General features: G+C 38.4%; 1 protein-coding gene across 4 annotated transcripts in view; it reads right to left on the bottom strand.

The window, feature by feature from the left end:
• The window catches only part of rps6kc1 (ribosomal protein S6 kinase polypeptide 1), a 178,060-nt gene extending 163,142 nt beyond the window's left edge, over positions 1–14,918 (bottom strand). For all 4 annotated transcript variants that reach the window (XR_011886825.1, XR_011886824.1, XM_072265149.1 and 1 more), the window contains exons 1-3: positions 14,765–14,918; positions 14,086–14,121; positions 9,155–9,275 (exon numbers count right to left, since the gene is read on the bottom strand). Coding sequence is in view for 2 of the 4 variants with exons in the window: in XM_072265149.1 (XP_072121250.1) it covers positions 9,155–9,275; positions 14,086–14,121; positions 14,765–14,866 (259 nt within the window). In the remaining 2 variants the exon portion in view is untranslated. The remainder of the gene's footprint in view (positions 1–9,154; positions 9,276–14,085; positions 14,122–14,764) is intronic.
• Between the last annotated feature and the right edge of the window lie 4,564 nt (positions 14,919–19,482).

Below are 19,482 nucleotides of genomic sequence, written 5' to 3' on the forward strand. Positions count from 1 at the left end.
GTATATGGCGGTCTGTTTTTAAACCTTGGCGTGCTACGTCACGCGCCTGCGCAGTGCAGACCCTTCTCCCCGAGCAGTGTTGAAAAAAAAATTACTTTTTCTACCCGATTTCTTCCACTCTTCTTCTCAGCTGCTTGCTTCGACTGAAACAAGAACCGTTGAAATTTTCTCTTTTTAAACCTTGGCGCGCTACGTCACGCGCCTGCGCAGTGCAGACCCTTCTCCCTGAGCAGTGTTTTAAAAAAAAACTACTTTTTCTACCCGATTTCTTCCACTCTTCTTCTCAGCTGCTTGCTTCAACTGAAGGTTCCTCCAACATTTTCTGTGTTTTGTTCCAGATTTCCAGCATCGGCAGTCTGGCGTGTATTCATTGGTAGGATTACTGTTAAATATTGCTATTATCTCATTGATCTAACTCAAATTAAAACTTGAAAATCAATTTGAAAGGCATTGATTTTTGTATTCTAAATATCAGCCCTCATTCATAGGAAGCAGATGCCTGGAGCTACTGAAGGAAGAACTAAAGATCACCTTGAACATGTCTGCTTACTCAACTAAAAAAAATACATTACGCTTTAAAGATCACAAACTACTCAGCAAAACAAAAGGGAGTAGATGGCAAAGTAACCAAAAGACAAAAGTAAGAGGCAGCAGAAGCGAAGACCGGAACAGGTGAAACAAAGGTTAATGTGAAAAAAAATTTTAATCAATTCATGTTGATTTTCTTTTTAATTTTATATTAAGTTCAGAAATTACACAGGTCTACCACTAAGATTTTTAAGTAATAAAGACTTTTTTTTGTAATAAAGAAATGACAGTTTACTCGGTCGGTAGCTTTTACACACAATATAATTTACTCTATTCACCTGCCGAGGCAATACTAGAGCTTCAAAAATAGATCTATAAACATACTGAACAAGCTTTTATCCATAAATGACATTAGTGAATCTGCTCGGATTTTAACAATTTGGCAGATTTAATTATTTCCAGCTCCTTTAAATTTTCACATTCCTTGGAAATGAGTAAGTTCTCCCAGTTGTGCCAGGCCCTTACATCATTAGTGTTAGCAGTGGATATATAACTACTGTTGTGATGGCTTACAATTTTAGAAAACAAACTCACCAGTTCCCAAAACAGTGTGAAGTATTTCTCGAAAGTGCGAGTGAAAGAAATATTCAATTCAATACAGCACTTCACAAAGATTTCCTTTTATTAACTGTAGCTTCTTCTCTATGATTGATCATTTCTCTCAATCTTGTCAACATAGCACATCAATAAGGTTTCTCTTGTTAATAACTTCCATCCTATCAATGTCCAATTTGTAAATCATCCTCCATAATTTCCAACTCCTCCTTCCCGATTCCCTTGGACACATCTCACCCTCTCTTCCATGCTCAGCATTCTAAAAGGAACAGATGATTTCTTCAGGTTCTTATTTCACTTAACGTTCCCTTCTCAAAGCACTCTTCCATGCAACTATTTCACCTCATCTCTTCCTACCATTCCATCCATGCAAAGCATCTATTCAGCTGCACTTTGAATTTAGTGCACTAGATTCTGTGTTCATAATATGGTCTCCTCTTTAATGAAGGACTAAACATTCCTCAGGGATGACCACTAGCTTCCAGACCACCATCACATAAATTCATCAACCCTGGCACCTCTTGGGCCCACCTCCTTGACTTCTCTTGCATTTTTCAACCAAGCACCATAAAAGCTTGAGGTGCAGCTCTTTCTTTACATAGACCATTGCAACCCTCTGGACTTAGTACCAAATTCAACAATTTAGTGTTTGTGTTTGGCCAGTTCTCTTGCAAAGTGATCCAGCTTTTTTCCCCCCTCTCCCTCTCTCCAGATAACATCTGATCAGTTAGATATTTTGAACACTCTCTTATTTTAGATTTCTTGCAACTGCTACATTCTGCACCACACAGCCTACATAATTGTTGTGTTTCTTTCCGACTATCTTCATTCACCTTCCTCCAGTCATATTGACAGATCACCTCTCTTGGATGGCATGCATTGTAGGCCTCCAAGATTCCTTAACAATACCTGGCAACCTTGGACTCTACCCCAACATACAGGATGAAATGTCTTGTCACCCTGTCTCCTCTACAACTTTCTACACTCTGGTTTTCTCATTTTCACCATTCTCAAGGAGGATCATCGAGCTGCAGTGATAACTTCTGCTTCCCTCTCCATAGGTGCAGCCTGGCCTGTGGAGAACCCACACCATTTTGCCTTTCCAGACAACAGAAATACATTAGATATAATTAGCCAAAAACTGATCAGCAATGAACAAAGGGCACACAGCAATGAAATGTATCTTATGAATACAAGCCTCTCATTCTTTGCCATTGGATTTTCATCAAAAATACAGAAACAAAAAAAAAAATCACAAGACAGAACAAATAATGATTTCAGACCTCAGAGAGAAATAAATCTAAACATCACACAGCAAAAAGCCAGGAATAATCAAACCAGAAGCACAAAAAAAGTCTAAAATACCCACCACTTTTGATAAAATGCACACAGATTTGACTCATTTCTTGCAAGCAATGTGTGCACATTTAGCATGAATTTGTACCATTTTGAAAACTGGCAAGGACAGCAGCCACTGCAATGTCAGCAGAGAAACTTGCAAAAGTGACAGAACATCAATCCTGATACTTCACTGACCCGATGTCAGTGCTACCATGACAACCCAGCCATTCCCATGAATGGAGAGACATTGAAAACTGCAGAGGGGAGTACAAATAATCTCAAGTGAAAAAGTGGAAAGGAACAGAAACTTAACTAAATGGCTGCTGTAAAGCTGGAACCACAAGTGCAACTAGTCCCTTTGCTTGGAATGTTCTAGACCGGCTGTGGAGCTGATGTTAAGTACAACAAATATACTGGTCAGACGCATTGTACATTTTTATGTTCTAGTACACAGATGTAGAAGTTAAACAAGAGGACAGATGGGTGTGGTTTTTCTCAGCAGGCTGATTCCCAGGAAAGCAAGTCTCATTATTTTTAAAATTTCTCTCAGCAGGAATACCCCTTCCACTTTCTGGATTCACATCTGCCTTCAGATAGCTACACTCCCAACTATCCACTAATTTAATTGCTCCAGTATTAACTTTCAGTCACAAGAGACTCGGACACATGGCTTCCTCTCCATTCTCTCCCTCCTTACAATTTCTCTCACCTGATTTTTTTTTAAATCGCATCTTCAGAATCAGATGTGTTATTACGTCTGATATGACCTGAAATCAGGAGTTCTGCAGCAGCAGTACAATATAAAGACATAAAATTACTTTAAATTACAAACAGTACAAAAGCAGGACTTGGTGTGCTGGTGTCCTGTGTTTTTTGAGTCATAGAAAAGCACAGAAACAGGCTTCTCGGCCCTCCTAGTACATGCTGAGGCATTTAAACTGCCTACTCCCATTGACCTGGACGCGGACCATAACCTTCCATCCATGTACTTATCCAAACTTCTCTTCAATTTTGTAATCACACTCACATGCACCACTTGCTCTGGCAGCTAGTTCCACATTCTCACAACCCTTTGGAGTGAAGAAGTTTCCCTTCATGTTCACTTTAAACCTTTCACCCTTAACCTCTAGTTATAGTCCCAGCCAACCTCAGTGGAAAAAGCCTGCTTGCATTTACCCCTCATAATTTTGTATATCTATCAATTCTCCTCTCAAACTTCTACATTCCAAGGAATAAAGTCCATATAACTCATAAGTCCATCCTTGTAAATTTTCTCTGTACTCTTTCAACCTTATTTATATCTTTCCTGTAGGTAGACGACCAAAACTGCACACTATACTCCAAATTAGGCCTCACCAATGTCTCGTAAAACTTCAACATAATATCCAATCTCCTGTACTCAATACTTCTTATGAAGGCCAATGTGCCAAAAGTTTTCTTTATGACCAATCCTATCAACCTGTGACACCATCTTCAATGGATTACGGACCTGTATTCCCAGATCCTTCTGTTCTACAGCACTTCTCGGTGACCTAGTATTCACTAAGTGTGTGTAAGACCTACCCTGGTTGGTCCTTCTGAAGTGCAACACCTCACACTTGTCTGCACTAAATTTGATTATACTTTTCTTTAGGATGATTTTGCCTTCACATATTTTTATGTTCCCTCCATGAACACTGATTGGAAAAATACAAAAACCAGGCAGAGTACTCAATCAATACCTCAAAGTGCTGCCCTGCTAAAAACGTCACTGGATGTTCCTTCCCAACAGCCACACATGAATGGCTTATCGTATTCACTTGGTCCATGTTACCTTAAGAGGCAATTGGTGATAGAAGGTTCTGACAAGAAAGTATAAGATTCAGGGTCTTCCACTGGAGAGAATTTGAGATGAACCTCTACTTCAAATTAAGAACGTGTTTTAATGTTCACTTCTCCACATCCTAAACATTTTGACAACCATTTTCTCGAGAAAGGAGGCAGAAGTAGAGCTTGTGTAAGCAAATCTCTTTTTTAAATACAATCCAGTTCCAGATTCCAGGTCACCATAAGGAACCCAGTGATCCAGAGAAGTACCTCACTAACTCCAAAGCAAAACTAATTTCCCCTCAATTAAAAATTCTTCATTCAGACTCTAAATTTTATTTGCTGATTGGCATTGAAGTGTTCAACAACCTGCTCACCAAAACCTTATTTTCTTGCCTGAACTTAGATCTTACACAGCCACTTAATCTGCTATTGCAACCCTTCCACACCAAGTAGTTTCACGGTTTCTACTCTTTCAATTATTCAGAATCAATCTGGATTGCCACACATTGACCATCCCTGACTACTGGATGGATTTTATGACAGTCACAAATTCAAGGACTATAACCCATCTTCCCATCATTTAAGAATACTTTAAAACATGTTTAAAATGACAAATTCAAGAATATTGCAAACTTGTTAATTCAGCAGCATAGAAACTGCTAACAGTCAATATAGAAATAGCCAAATAAAATTGCAATCCACATAAAAATAAAAAGCTCCTCTGAGGCAGACCTCATTTGAGATTTTATAAATAGTTGGGGAAATTCTGCACAAATTTATTTGTATTTCTAGAAACTTTTGACAAGATATCCTGTAAGAGAACATAGATGAATTGACACAACATTTGCAATATTGTCAACAATATAAATGCAAGGGCATTTTGACTTAAACCAATGATACAGTTTTAGTACCGACACAGTTGGAATCCACAGGCAGCATCTGTTCTGACCTCAGTGTGAAAAAAGAGCTACACTTCAATTTTTTGAAACACAAGAGGTTTCAAATTTGTTCAAAGATACTTTGAAAGGATATTATCCTTGCAGTACAAATTGGAGTACCAGGCTCAAGATAAAAAGAAAGGTCACATATATCAAGGATTCATCTCAAAGACAATTTAAAAGAAAGCACTTTCCACACATCCCAAGGTCCAAAAATTCTTCACCCACCTTCTTTGTTCAGATTACATAATATTATGTATACAACACGACCCAGTGGAGTTTTTTTTTAATCAAACACACGCAATAAATTTGAAACAAAAACAACAACTGCCAGAAGCACTCACAAGTCATGTTACACACTTAGGGTGAAACAAGAAGTCAATGATTTGGATCAGAGCCCATCATCAGAACTGAAAAATTGTGAAAGCGAGTGTGTTTCAAGTTGTAGAAAGAAGCAAGGCGCAGACCAACGTTGTCAGGGAAACAAATATTTTAAACATCAGGAATTAGAAACAAGAGGAAAATGGAAATTGAAAGTGAGGTACAATCACATCCGTACAGAGGGGGAATAAAAGGACAGTTTATCTGAAATCATTAATACTGAATTTAAGTACAGAGGACTGCAGCTTGCCCATACACAAGATGAACTGCTTCTTCTCAAGCTTGTACTGTTCTAATTAAGTAGGTGAAAATGCAGAATGATCAGTGGGAACAAAAAGAAATTAAACTCAGGATCAACATGGACTGAACAGAGATGTTCTGCAAGTCAGTCACTTCTGTGGGCCGTGTTTAGCTTCCCCAGTGTACAGGCAACCATATTGTGCACCCAATACAAAACATTAGATTGGCAGTGAGGGTATATTGCTGTTTCAAGTCAAAGAATTATTTGGGTCCTTAGATGTTGTGAAGAGATGAGGGGAAAAAAGATGGATGTTGCCCTTCCTTTAGTTCCATAGGAATGCTTGAAACAAAAAAGGAAATGAAAGTGGATCAAAACAACTCTAAATAGGGAGGGGAAGGCAGGGCAAGTATTTCTCCTCAAAGCCACTCAGTGTGCCAACTACTTCGAGCATATTCCATTCTTGTAACCATGTCAAATTTGTTGATGTTCAAATGACTACAATAGGGACAGCTAAGAATAGTTTGCAATTGAAACTCACTAGCACAGGGGTCCCCAACCTTTTTTGCACTGTGGACCGGTTTATTATTGACAATATTCTTGCAGACCGACTGACCTGGGGGGGGGGGGGGGGCGGGGGTAGGGTTGCCAACGGACAAGAGCAGCAGTCAAATACGTTGTGTTTACCCAGAAGAGACTACAATGACCATGAAGCCTTGCGCAGGCACCAGTGCGCATGCGTGTACGTGTCAATTTTTTTCTACAAATCACTTTTGGCGATTCTGTTCGGGGGTGGGGGGAGTGTTAATCACGACCGGAATATAGGTGATAAGTGGCTAACACACTCAATTTCGTTTCTAAAAGGGTTTATCTAACGAATTTAATATTAAACACACAGCGCATATTTTCCTCGCATGAATATAGCGATAAGTCAATTATCAGGGGAAGACAGGGGAGCTCGAAGTCAGTGTTGAACGAACTTCCAGTAGAAGTGGTAGAGGCAGGTTTGATATTATCACTTAAAGAAAAATTGGATAGGTATATGGACAGGAAAGGAATGGAGGGTTATGGGCTGAGTGCAGGTCGGTGGGACTAGGTGAGAGTTGTGTTCGGCACGGACTAGAAGGGCTGAGATCGCCTGTTTCCATGCTGTAATTGTTATATGGTTATATAACTCAATAGCATCTTAACATTTTAAGTAACGTTTGGATATTAAACACACAGCACATATTTTCCCCGTATGAACATATAAAATCATTGCAACACACCAATATCACTGAATCAGTGGGAGCCCTGGGCTTGTTTCCCTAAAACAAGACAGTCCTGTCGAGGGGTGATGGGAGACAGCGATACTCGAAAGGGGTTCCTTATGTCCAGTCTATTCCGCAATTTAGTTTTCATTGCATTCATTGCAGAGGTATACTAGAAATGGAAGCAACGTTTTCAGTGCTTTCATGGTTATCTCAGGATATTCAGCCTTGACTTTGATCCGGAATGCCGGCAGAGATGTTATGTCAAACATACTTTTCAGCCCGCTGTCATTTGCAAGCTCGAGGAGTTGATCTTCTTCCCGCGTTGACATGGATGACACGCGGGTAAGGACCTCGTGTGCGTTCAAGCTCAACAGTGGGCATGACAGGGAATGAGGAAAGGTGCAGCTGACTCGTATCGCCAAATCATATCGTTTCCTCACGGCCCGGTAGCACAAGCTTTGCGGGCTGGTACCAGTCCGCAGCCTGGTGGTTGGGGACTGCTGCACTAGCAGTTGTTCGCTTGTAGACTCTTTCAGGTTGAAGAGATTATGGATTTGGGTTCTAGATAATTCACTCAATCTAATTTTGCAGTGCCTGCTATAGGTCTCACCAGAGTGACAATCCTCACCCATCTTTAAGTGCACCAGATGCGATATGGACAGTTCTACATACCAAACAACAGGAATTCTGCAGGTGCTGGAAATTCAAGCAACACACATAAAAGTTGCTGGGTCTTGGCCTGAAACGTCGACTGCACCTCTTCCTAGAGATGCTGCCTGGCCTGCTGCGTTCACCAGCAACTTTTATGTGAATTCTACATACCATTTGAGCTCTCTGAGAATTCTTTTCAAATGCAACCAAAAACCAAAAGATTGAAAATCCTATTATTTTTGTTTATTCATGGAACATTTTATGTAAAGTCAATAACTTGAATATTAATTATTTTCTTTAACGAAGTATAATTGAAGTTTTTGCTACAGTGGCTCCATCCAGTCTGTTGTAGTTACTGGATGGAATCTCTGTCGAATCCTTCAGATATTAAATCAGAGATTCCCATTTCTTGCTGACATCATCGAACTGCCAGACCATTCCCAATTGAGGTTTTACTGTCCATTTACTGCCATTGCTTTTCCTTAAATATTATTAAACCTTTAATCATAAGACATATAATCACTTTGTAGTAACCCATCAAAGAATGGCCACCAATATCAACAATACTTCAGCAGGCATCATTTGCAGCCATTGGGACATTTAACCATTTGTTAAAGTTAGCACAGGAGATGAATAACCAATTTAGCTACAAAGGCGTAACAATTCACTGGAAATTGGAAAAAAAAATCCCTTCTACATTTCGGAGGATATTAAATGAAAAATAAAAGGCAAAGCTGGAGAAAGGGGATATTGACGGATTTCATTCGTTTTCAAAGTGCATCCTCTGGATCAGTTATGAAATAAATCGCAATCTTAATCTCTTTGCCCCCTTAAACTCATGGTTTCTTCGTCTCCGATTCTTCCCAATGAAATGCAGCATCTTGTAATTTGCTGCCTTGAAGTCCGTTCATTTATACATCCATTCTGCATTATTAACACCATACATTGTGCTACAGTTTACTTCAGTATTAATGTTGCCCCAAAATTCAAGGAGGTAAATTTAGAAACTGCAAATTCAATTCCAGGGTTTAATTTTATACGTACAGCAAATATCAGCATGAAACTTCACAGAATGCCACTTTTAACTTTTTTCTAGTTTAATAAGCCACACTTAACCCTTAATACACCATGGCCCATCCACTCTGCAACTAATCTCCTCACATTAATTCCCCAGAATTCGGTTGGCACTGCATTTGCTTCACACACAAATCAAATTTTGAAATAAAAGCATATGCTGCATTTTTTATTATCCAAAATTAATGCATTTTGTGTGAATACAGGAAAACTTATTCTCCATTATAAACCATTTTAGTTGGCATCTCTTCATTTTTTGCAGAAAAAATAGAATTCTGATACTGTATTGTTGCAAAGTTAAAAGTAAAAAAATATAACTGCCTTACCAAAAACTTTTCCTTTAGCAAAAGGTGGAAATAATTCTGGATGCCTGTATAAAGTTTTATGAAGCTGCCAGAACTCTTTGTGAAGTTTCTTAAAATCATTGTAACGTTTCCAAACTACTATCTGAAACAAGGGGGTAAAGTCAGAAATTAGCAAACCAATATGATTATTTGCATATACTATTACAGAAACTATGTTGACAGAGAAAAGAAATTGCTCTAGTATTAACTTCTAACAATTAAGAGACTAACTGTAACATTGCATTAAACTATTCAATATAGACCGTTAGTTAGAGGCTCAATTCCCGATCAGTGACAGGTCAGTTTGTCACTAATGGGCTATTTCCCACAATTAATCTCAGTGATGTGAATCCTTTGTTAATAGGTGTTCTCATAAGAGTCATGTTAAACTTGACAAAATTATGGCCAGGATGTTTCACCAAGTTCACTTATTAGGCTCATACATGAAAAGTATTGCATCACAGAGAATTAATGCCTTCAGGCAGGAATAAAAAATTAGCAAAAAATCGAGGCAACATTTTCCCCCAACTTACTGAATGGCACTTAATGTGAATAATGGTGCAAATATCTTAAAACATACTTGATGTTAGACTTGAACCAAAGTTAAATAAAAATTAAAACTCTGAAGGCATTAACATTGCTGCCAAAAGCTTCAGTGCCAACAGCCACCAATTTACCAAATGCTTCCAACCCACAATCTTATGTAGCAAGTAAGCTTTGTCATATTATCTGATTTGCTGTATGAGTATTGTCTAACTATTGCAAAGCTTTACTTCTGTTTTAATGAAGGTATCATAAAAATGCTAATCAGACTGTAAATTTAGAACTAAATATCTAGAACATGGGAAATAGTGGTTAAGAACTTTGAGGCAGAGGTCTTCAAAAGCCAATTTTGTATCATTTTAAAAGTCTATATTAAATTGCATATATTAAGTTACAAGATGTATACAAGCAGGTAATATAGCAATATTTAATAAACCTCCTGCAACATAATCTAACCACAGTCAAATTGTAAGCAGTTTTCATATTAGAAGAGAATTATACCACATTAACTGGCTATTTTTAAACCAACACAATAAAAGAAAATTATTTCACAAAACCTATTCTCCAACCCCTCACCCCAAATTAGAACAATAACACAACTTAGATTTCATGCATAATATATGAACTATCCTGCCCCAGAGCAGTCAGTCTGTATCACTGAAATGGGCTAGATTTTCGTTTCCTTCTCTCCTTGCAAGCAGAGTTTTTGATGTCAATGAAATCCAAAAGTAGAGGAGCTGAAACACAACTTGGCACATTTTATGGGGAAAATACCCCCATGGGAAAAATCAGGAGCACATACCATCACATCTCACCTTGTTTCCACTGCTGGACTGGCACCCGGTCCAGTGACAAGAGCATAAACTTATTGACCTAAATGCACTGATTTTGGCCCTCAACTTCAACATAACCAAGTCTGGCACTGAAATAGCAGGGCAGTATTTTAAATAGAATTAATTAGATTAAAAAAGTGATTGCAGGCATTTTTTCTCATCATTGTATTAATTTCTCAGTTGAATGTACATGGACAAATTTAAAGTTCTTAACTGATTAAATCAATTTCTTTACTTTTCATTTTGTTTTAAACATCTGATTAGCAGAGAACTACCACTAGCAGACCGCATCAAGGGCTAGAACTTGATTAGATCAAGCACCCAAGATAAGTGCAGTGGCAAACTGGGTGGAGAATAATTTGGCCCATACCTTCATCCAAAAGCAACATAAAATTTTATAGGTTATTACATAAGAAACTAAACACAAGGTACTTGAAAAGGAGAAAGAAAGATAAAATATTTACAATTTGAACTTAACTATACTGTTAGTCCCTTAGGGCATCTTAATCCATTCAAAAGCAACCTACAGCTAAAATGATAGGCCATCCATTTGATTTTTGAAAAACTATGAAATATTTACATTTAGAAAGCCATTCCACATACTGATTGGTCTTCGAAAGAACTTAGCTTTCTTTACATTATTCGTAATTTATGCTTTAGCAATTACCTTCATAATCAACTTATTCCAGAGTTAGAGCCAAAATTAATTCTAGTTGTCAGTTGTAGCCTCCAAGATGTAATAGTCTCTTTTGCAAGCAGGACAGCATTAGAAGTGTAAGTGGATCAAATTTTTTATACTGCCTTTGCCTTGAACTTCACTATTTTCATGATTTTATTTGGCCCAGCTATGCAAGTCAGCAGAAAACATCTGCCAAAAGCTCCATCACCTTCAGATATTTTTATGTTGTAGCAAATTATGTGCACACCCCATTTCCTTCTGTCATATAATAATTCATTTATCTCTCCACAAGATGCAAATCACTAGTACTCCACCTTTTCAAGACCTTTTGAATCAAATATCTATCCCAATGCAACTCATCCCACCCCTCTTTATGTTGTCCTTGTTCACCTAACAAGCATTCACAAGATCAGATTACATCCAGGTTTAAAAATTGTTGGCAATTTTTAAAGGTTACTAGGCGCAATATTAATCCACTTGCTCCTACACTATATTAGATTCTTAACATTACATTTAGCAGTACTATCTTTTACTTTCTAGCTCTCCTTTCCCTGTCCAGGATAATGAACACAGGTGGATTTGTCCCTAACCATCTGCTAAAGCTCTACCACAACTGGCCACTTCCACGGGTACTTCCAGTAACCAAGTACATCCAATTTTCTGGAAGTAGTACAGCAAAGATCTACACTCAAATTTTACTGTTTTGTAACATTCCATTAATAACTGAAATTCAATCTTGTAAAATTCAGCAATCTATTCAAATGTTTTCCACAAGCAATCTGTAAAACGACCTACAAACTGAATTATTATTTACTTATTACTTTAGTAAAGAAATTCTGTGCAACAATGTGCCTTACTGAGCAAGTTTTGTATAGCTTCTTTAATCATTAACGCACAGTGATTTCTAATACCTGCAATCGATACAGAGGGGCAAAGCTCCTCAAAGAGTCTGATTTAAGTTACAAATAGAAGTCAAGATTTTGGAATATGCTGCAATTTTTATGAAATCCAAAATTAATGTATTTTCTGTGAATACTGGAAAACTTATTCCCATTATAAACCGATTTAGTTGGCATCACTACATTTTTTGCAGAAAAAAATAAAATTCTGGTACTGTTTGTTGCAAAGTTGTAAATAAAAATAAAACTGCCTTATCAAAAACTTCTCCTTCAGCAAAAGGTGAAAATAGTTCTGGATGCCTGTACAAAATGCAGGATTTTGAAAAGTGCCTATAAAGGAACAACATAAGCATATTGAATTTGGGACAGGAAGATGGTGAAAGGCCTTGATAGAGTAGATGTTTCCTATGGTGGGAAGAGTCTAAGACCAGAGGACACAGCCTCAGAACAGAGGGGAGTCCTTTTAGAACAAAGGTGAGGAAGAACTTCTTTAGCCAGAGAACGGTGAATCTGTGGAATTCGTTGTCACAGGCAGCTGCAGAAGCCAGGTTTTTAATGTATATTTAAGACAGAAGTTGATAAGATTCTTGATTGGTCAGGACATGAAGGGATATGGGGAAGGCAGGAGATTGGGGCTGAGAGGAAAAATGAATCAACCATGATGAAACAATGAAGCAGACTCAATGGGCTAAATTACCTAATTCTGCTTCTACATCTTACGGTCTTGTGGTCTAAAATATGGGCCGAATAATCAACTCCCTTGTGCTTCAAAGCACAGAATAAAACTTCCATAATGGAGACGTTTGTTATATTAAGAGTTTATAACACAAAACAGATAGCCAATTTCAAAACATTCACAAACAATGGAAGTCATATTCTTGGAGAAAGCTTGTTTTCACATTGACCAGAATTTTTAAAAGTAAATGAAGGCCATCTCAGAATATTGTAATACATACAAGTTTGATAGGACATAATTAATTTCATAATAGGCTTCATCTACCTTTCAATCAAAGTGGTCAATAACTTAAGCACTTACTAACTTAATTCCAAGAAGAGATATGCAATCTCACAAAGCTGTATAAACTCTTCATCAAATGCTTGGAGGACATTCAGCAATTCTGGATGATATTATGAAAGAGGTACAGAGGACACACAACATCATTTAATTCATTGAGATGTAATAAAAGTTTTCTCTGAATATATTCCACTAGTATTATACCCAAGTAGGCAATAAAGAATGAAATATCATAGAGATGACATTGCTGAAGGATTAATGCTACAGTAAGAAATACATTTCCAGAAGCGAATGTTAGGGTTACACTTTGGATTGTTTGGTAGTACTATACTCTCACAAAATGTTACACATTTGGGTCAATATGTGAAATACTGCTGTGATCCAAAAAATACTTGTTTTTGTTAAACTGGGGAAACATCGAAGAATATTTGTTACACATAACTTACTTTCTAGAAGAGGAAATAAATTTTTGCATTGAATTTGGAGAAGGTTTGTGAAATTGGTCTTCGAGGAAGTTGGCTTCTTGATACATAGCTAGATGAGAAACTGCTATCCTATTTTCAGCTACATACACAAGAAAAAATAGTTCCTGATCTCCAAAATTCTATATAAGTCAGTCTTTTAAAAATGATATTAAATTCAGCACTCATCGAAGGAAGTTACAGTAATTTAGGAAGGCAGCTCAAAGGCATTTGAGGATGGGTAATTAATGCTGGCCTTGCCAACAATACCCACACATCAAATCAAGCATTATTTTAATCTTTTATTGTAAAGTCACTTTATAATAGTGGTTCCCAACCTTTTCAATGCCGTGGACCAATACCATTAAACAAGGTGTCAATGGCTCCAGGTTGGGAACCCTGCTCTATAACAAAGACATTACAATATTTTTAATCAATTATAAAATCTAATTCAACAATGATCAATACTTAATAACTTGTTACCTCTTGGACCTCCTCAGGGTTTCTCCTCGAAACGACCTATTTTAAAAATATATACAATTAATGTGAAAACCCAATACTAATTGCTGTCAAAAGTAAACTGAATATATTCAAAATACATTAATCAAACAATAGTTTTAGTGCAGCTATTTCTGGGCCAACTTACGTAATGAGATGGGTGAAACTAATCTTAACCCTATCTGGAAAGTGAATATTACGTAACGAACACGTAAATTACGGAATCATGAGATAAAGTGGCATGGAAATACCAACCTAAAATAACAAATATTCGGTGAATCAAATACTAGTTTGACTTTTTTTTTAAGTATTTTTAAACATTTGGCTCCCTATATCGTTCGTTCCAGTTGTTCGATCGACAAATACTCGGCTTTTATAAGCAACTTCAAATTATTTATTTTGTTTTTGCAGAGCGCCAGTGCTGAGAATCCGCTCTACCAGCAATGGCTGGGATGTCACTAATTCCTTTCCAAGAGGTTTCCCAGGGTTCATGCTCCATTGTCACGGGCTTGTTCTTTGCTGGAACGAGGGCAGAGCTCGACTCCACTCTCACCACACAGGAGGTAGCAGCAGTTCACTGCTCCTTTGCACACAAGCTTCGCAACGAAAGCATCAAAACCTCTTCCCGTCGCGATGCAGTGGATGCACGAAAAGTGCCACTCACCCGTGCCGTCACTTTATAGACCGTGTAGCCTCTTCTGTGTCTTTTTGGATCGGTCACCGTATAAAAACGAGCCAGATCCCCCTTTTGTCTCTGTGATAACATGATCTGTCAAACCCTCGCCCGCTCCCAATGCCCCGACATACAAACACTTGCCCTGTTTACATCATTTCCTAATCGGCAAGCTCCCTGCTGCTGACTTCCTGTACGTCGACTCTCCGGCCTCCTCTCTTCTGCATTCGGACTTTATGCATCAGGCGCTATGTTTTTCTTTGCATGGAAGTAGTTTTAATTTACACCAATTATTGCATACGGATGAAATAGTCCGACCTGATCACGGAGTCCATGTGTACCTTTAAGTAGTTCAACTAAGGTTCGCAGCATTCCTTTCTACGCTATCCTTTCCTAAGAGTTATCTCAGCGGAAAGCGAGGAAATAGAGCGCAACAGCAGCACATATTGGAATGTCAATGTACAGAATGAAATGGTAGCTTATTTGTTGGGTTACAAGTTAAAAGGCAGAGGTTTGGGTCTTAATGCCAAAGAGCAACACTTTCCAAATGGGATTGAGATGAGACAAAATTATTTCTATCTCGCTTTCACGTTGATGTCCCCAATAATGGAGTCATGCGAGATGGAACTAAGGTGTTTGTATGAATATACTAAATTCTAATATGTTGTACTATTTTTTCGTTTATATATTTATGTAAAAGGCACACATTTCCCCATGACTCTCAAATCAGCAGTTGTTGCCGAACTAGGACTGAGTTTATCGCAAAACTTAAGTTCAGAAATTTTGGTTAATACATTGGAATCATGCATAAGCTCGAGAACGCTCCAGTGCTATGAATAGGTACTGTAGGTCACTGTTGAAGAGCATACATAACATACCAACACAGCCTGTCATTCAGAACCAACATTTCAACAAGCATGTTTCCATCCATCAAAAGCATAATGAAAATAAAACATTTATTTTGGTGGAGTTTTCTTCTTGCTGCTTTGTAAATTGACCAATGCTAGAATCAAAGTGCCCCCATTCTCCCTGACGAAACTCTCTAAGCTGACAGCAAGGGTACTGATGTGAAATGGCTGCCCACAGTCACTGGTGCAGCTTTATCTGCAGTGCATTGTGGGAGTTGTCTCTATTCTTACCAACCCAACACTTAATCTTACTTTCATACCCATATACCAAAGTCAAAGGACTTATAATTCTTTGCTTACATTGTCATACTATAATACTAGTTTTGACTGTAACTTTAATCTTTTAAAGACCTCATTAAAATCATGTCTTAATTTGTGAGTTTCACAGAATAGCAGTGTTAAATTTCCTTATGTTGGTTTCAGCATGCATTTTGTATTGACCTATTTGTAAGATCATACAGCTTCTAGCAACTTGCCTTAGAGTTTAACCGAGGGAACCAACCCTTGAAGGGCCATATACTGTATACATTACAATCAGCACTCTTCCTGCTGTTGGGAAGTGCTGCTGATTAAAGAATTGATGCCGCAATGATGTATGGAGGTAGAGAGTGCTGTCGGGTGACAAACCGTTGAACAGGCTGGTGCAGTATCTCCAAAAGGTACAGTATGACCTCTATGCATGGAGGACACAAGGAATCAACAGGGGTAAGTCAGATGTCGATAGGTTGCTAAGGAGCCTAGAGCTAATGTTATAGCTCTATAAAACCCTGGTTAGATCACACTTGGAATATTGTGTTCAATTTTGGTCACCTAATTATAGAAAGGATGTGAAAGTTTAGTAGTACACTGGAGATTTATCAGGATACTGCCGGGATTGGAGAGCATATCTTTTGAAGTTATTTTTAGCAAACTAGGGCTTTTCTCTTTGGAGCGAAGGAGGATGGCTTGTTAGAGGTGTACAAGATGATAAGAGGCAAAGATCAAATGGGCACCCAAAGACTTTTTCCCCAGGGTGGAAATGGCTAAATCAAGGAGGCATATTCTAAGGTAATTGGAGAAATTATAGGGGGAATGTCAGAGGTACATTTTTAACACAAAGTGGTGGGTCCATAGAATGCACTGACAGGGGTAGTGGCAGAGGCAATACATTAGGTTCTTAGATAGGCACGTAGATGATAGAAAAATAGAGGGTTATGTGGCAGGAATGGGATAGGTTGCTGTTAGAGTAGGTTAAAGGGCTGGCACAACATTGCAGGCTGAAGGGCTAAACTGTGCTGTAATCTTCTACCTTCTAAGTTTTTGTACAGAGTAGTTCTTCATTATTGTAGTCTTAATACCTGCCCTTTTGAAAGCTTACGATGTTAGCAAATCCCTGCTTTCTCCTGTTGAGTGAAGTCATTTTTCTGTGAGTATGGCGTCTGACCCAATGCACCAGTAAATTAGGTAATGTTCAAAGTTCAAAGTAAATTTATTAATAAAATACATATATGTCAGCGTATACAGCCCTGAGATTCATTTTCTTTTGGGCATACTCAATAAATCTATTGAATAATAACCATAGTAGAATCAATGAAAGACTGCCCAACTTCGGTGTTCAACCAGAGTGCAGAAGACAACAAAATGCAAATACAAAAAGAAAGAAAGAATAATAATAAGTGAATAACCAATAAGTATAGAGAACATGAGATGAAGAGTCCTTGAAAGTGAGTCCATTGGTTGTGGGAACATTTCAAAGATGGGGCAAGTGAAGTTGCTTGAAGTGATCCCCCTTGGTTCAAGAGCCTGAAAGTGGAGGGGTAGCAATTGTTATTGAACCTGGTGGTGTGAGTCCTGAGGTTCCTGTGCCTTCTTGCTGGTGGCAGCAGTGAGAAGAACGCAAGTCCTTGGGGGGGGGGGGGGTCCTTAATGATGGATGCTGCTTTCTTACAACAGCATTTTAGGTAGATGTGCCCAATAGATGGGAGGACTTTACCTATGATGAACTAGGCCATATCCACCACATTTTGTCGGATTTTCTGTTCAAGGGAAGGGCATTGTTATTTCCATATCAGGCTATGATGCAGCCAGTCAACATACTCTCCAATACACATCTATATAAGTCTGTCAAAGTTTCAGATGTCATGCCAAATCTCTGCAAACTCCTATGAAAGTAGAGGCACTACCGTGCTTACTTCAGAATTACAGAGAGCATATCCAGGATGGTGGGGGTCCCTGATGAGGGATGCTGCTTTTCTGCGACACTATTTCATGTAGGCGTGCTCAATGGTAGGGAGGGCTTTACCCATGATGGGCAATCACAGTAAATTTGCAATCTGGAATAAAACTGAGCCATAAAATTGAGGGTGACAGAGATCTTGACCTCAATGGCCAAAGCAGTCCCATTGCAAACATATTTTCATTTGAGATAACACAAGATCACTAATCTCAATGAGGACAAAGAATATATTTTGTACATTAGCACTTTCATGGAGATGGGATTACTAAATCCAGTTCTATGATTAAATAAGAGTAGTTGTTTCTCAGGATTAAATAAGAATAGTTGTTTCTCAGGACTATAAGGTTGTAAATCACACCAGATATGAACTTAGGGTGTTGTATTGGTGTTAATATGATCTGATGGAATTTAATTTCAAGAAACTGTTTCTTGTGCGAACGAAAATCCTTCTAGAAAGTCAGCCATTGAAATTCTCATTCAGCACAATATTGTTCAACTCCGGATTAGGCTTAATTTAGAACCAGAGTACCATTTATTTGACATTAGAAACCATAGAAACCATAGAAACTACAGCACAGAAACAGGCCTTTTGGCCCTTCTTGGCTGTGCCGAACCATTTTCTGCCTAGTCCCACTGACCTGCACACGGACCATATCCCTCCATACACCTCCCATTCATGTATCTGTCCAATTTATTCTTAAATGTTAAAAAAGAACCCGCATTTACCACCTCGTCTGGCAGCTCATTCCATATTCCCACTACTCTCTGTGTGAAGAAGCCCCCCCTAATGTTCCCTTTAAACTTTTCTCCCCTCACCCTAAACCCATGTCCTCTGGTTTTTTTCTCCCCTTGCCTCAGTGGAAAAAGCCTGCTTGCATTCACTCTATCTATACCCATCATAATTTTATATACCTCTATCAAATCTCCCCTCATTCTTCTACGCTCCAGGGAATAAAGTCCCAACCTATTCAACCTTTCTCTGTAACTGAGTTTCTCAAGTCTCGGCAACATCCTTGTAAACCTTCTCTGCACTCTTTCAACCTTATTTATATCCTTCCTGTAATTTGGTGACCAAAACTGAACACAATACTCCAGATTCGGCCTCACCAATGCCTTATACAACCTCATCATAACATTCCAGCTCTTATACTCAATACTTTGATTAATAAAGGCCAATGTACCAAAAGCTCTCTTTACGACCCTATCTACCTGTGACGCCACTTTTAGGGAATTTTGTATCTGTATTCCCAGATCCCTCTGTTCCACTGCACTCCTCAGTGCCTTACCATTAACCCTGTATGTTCTACGTTGGTTTGTCCTTCCAACATGCAATACCTCACACTTGTCAGTATTAAACTCCATCTGCCATTTTTCAGCCCATTTTTCCAGCTGGTCCAAGTCCCTCTGCAGGCTCTGAAAACCTTCCTCACTGTCTACTACACCTCCAATCTTTGTATCATCAGCAAACTTGCTGATCCAATTTACCACATTATCATCCAGGTCATTGATATAGATGACAAATAACAATGGACCCAGCACTGATCCCTGTGGCACACCACTAGTCACAGGCCTCCACTCAGAGAAGC

This window comes from Mobula birostris, chromosome 8, assembly GCF_030028105.1.
Source record: "Mobula birostris isolate sMobBir1 chromosome 8, sMobBir1.hap1, whole genome shotgun sequence".
NCBI lineage: Eukaryota > Metazoa > Chordata > Chondrichthyes > Myliobatiformes > Myliobatidae > Mobula > Mobula birostris.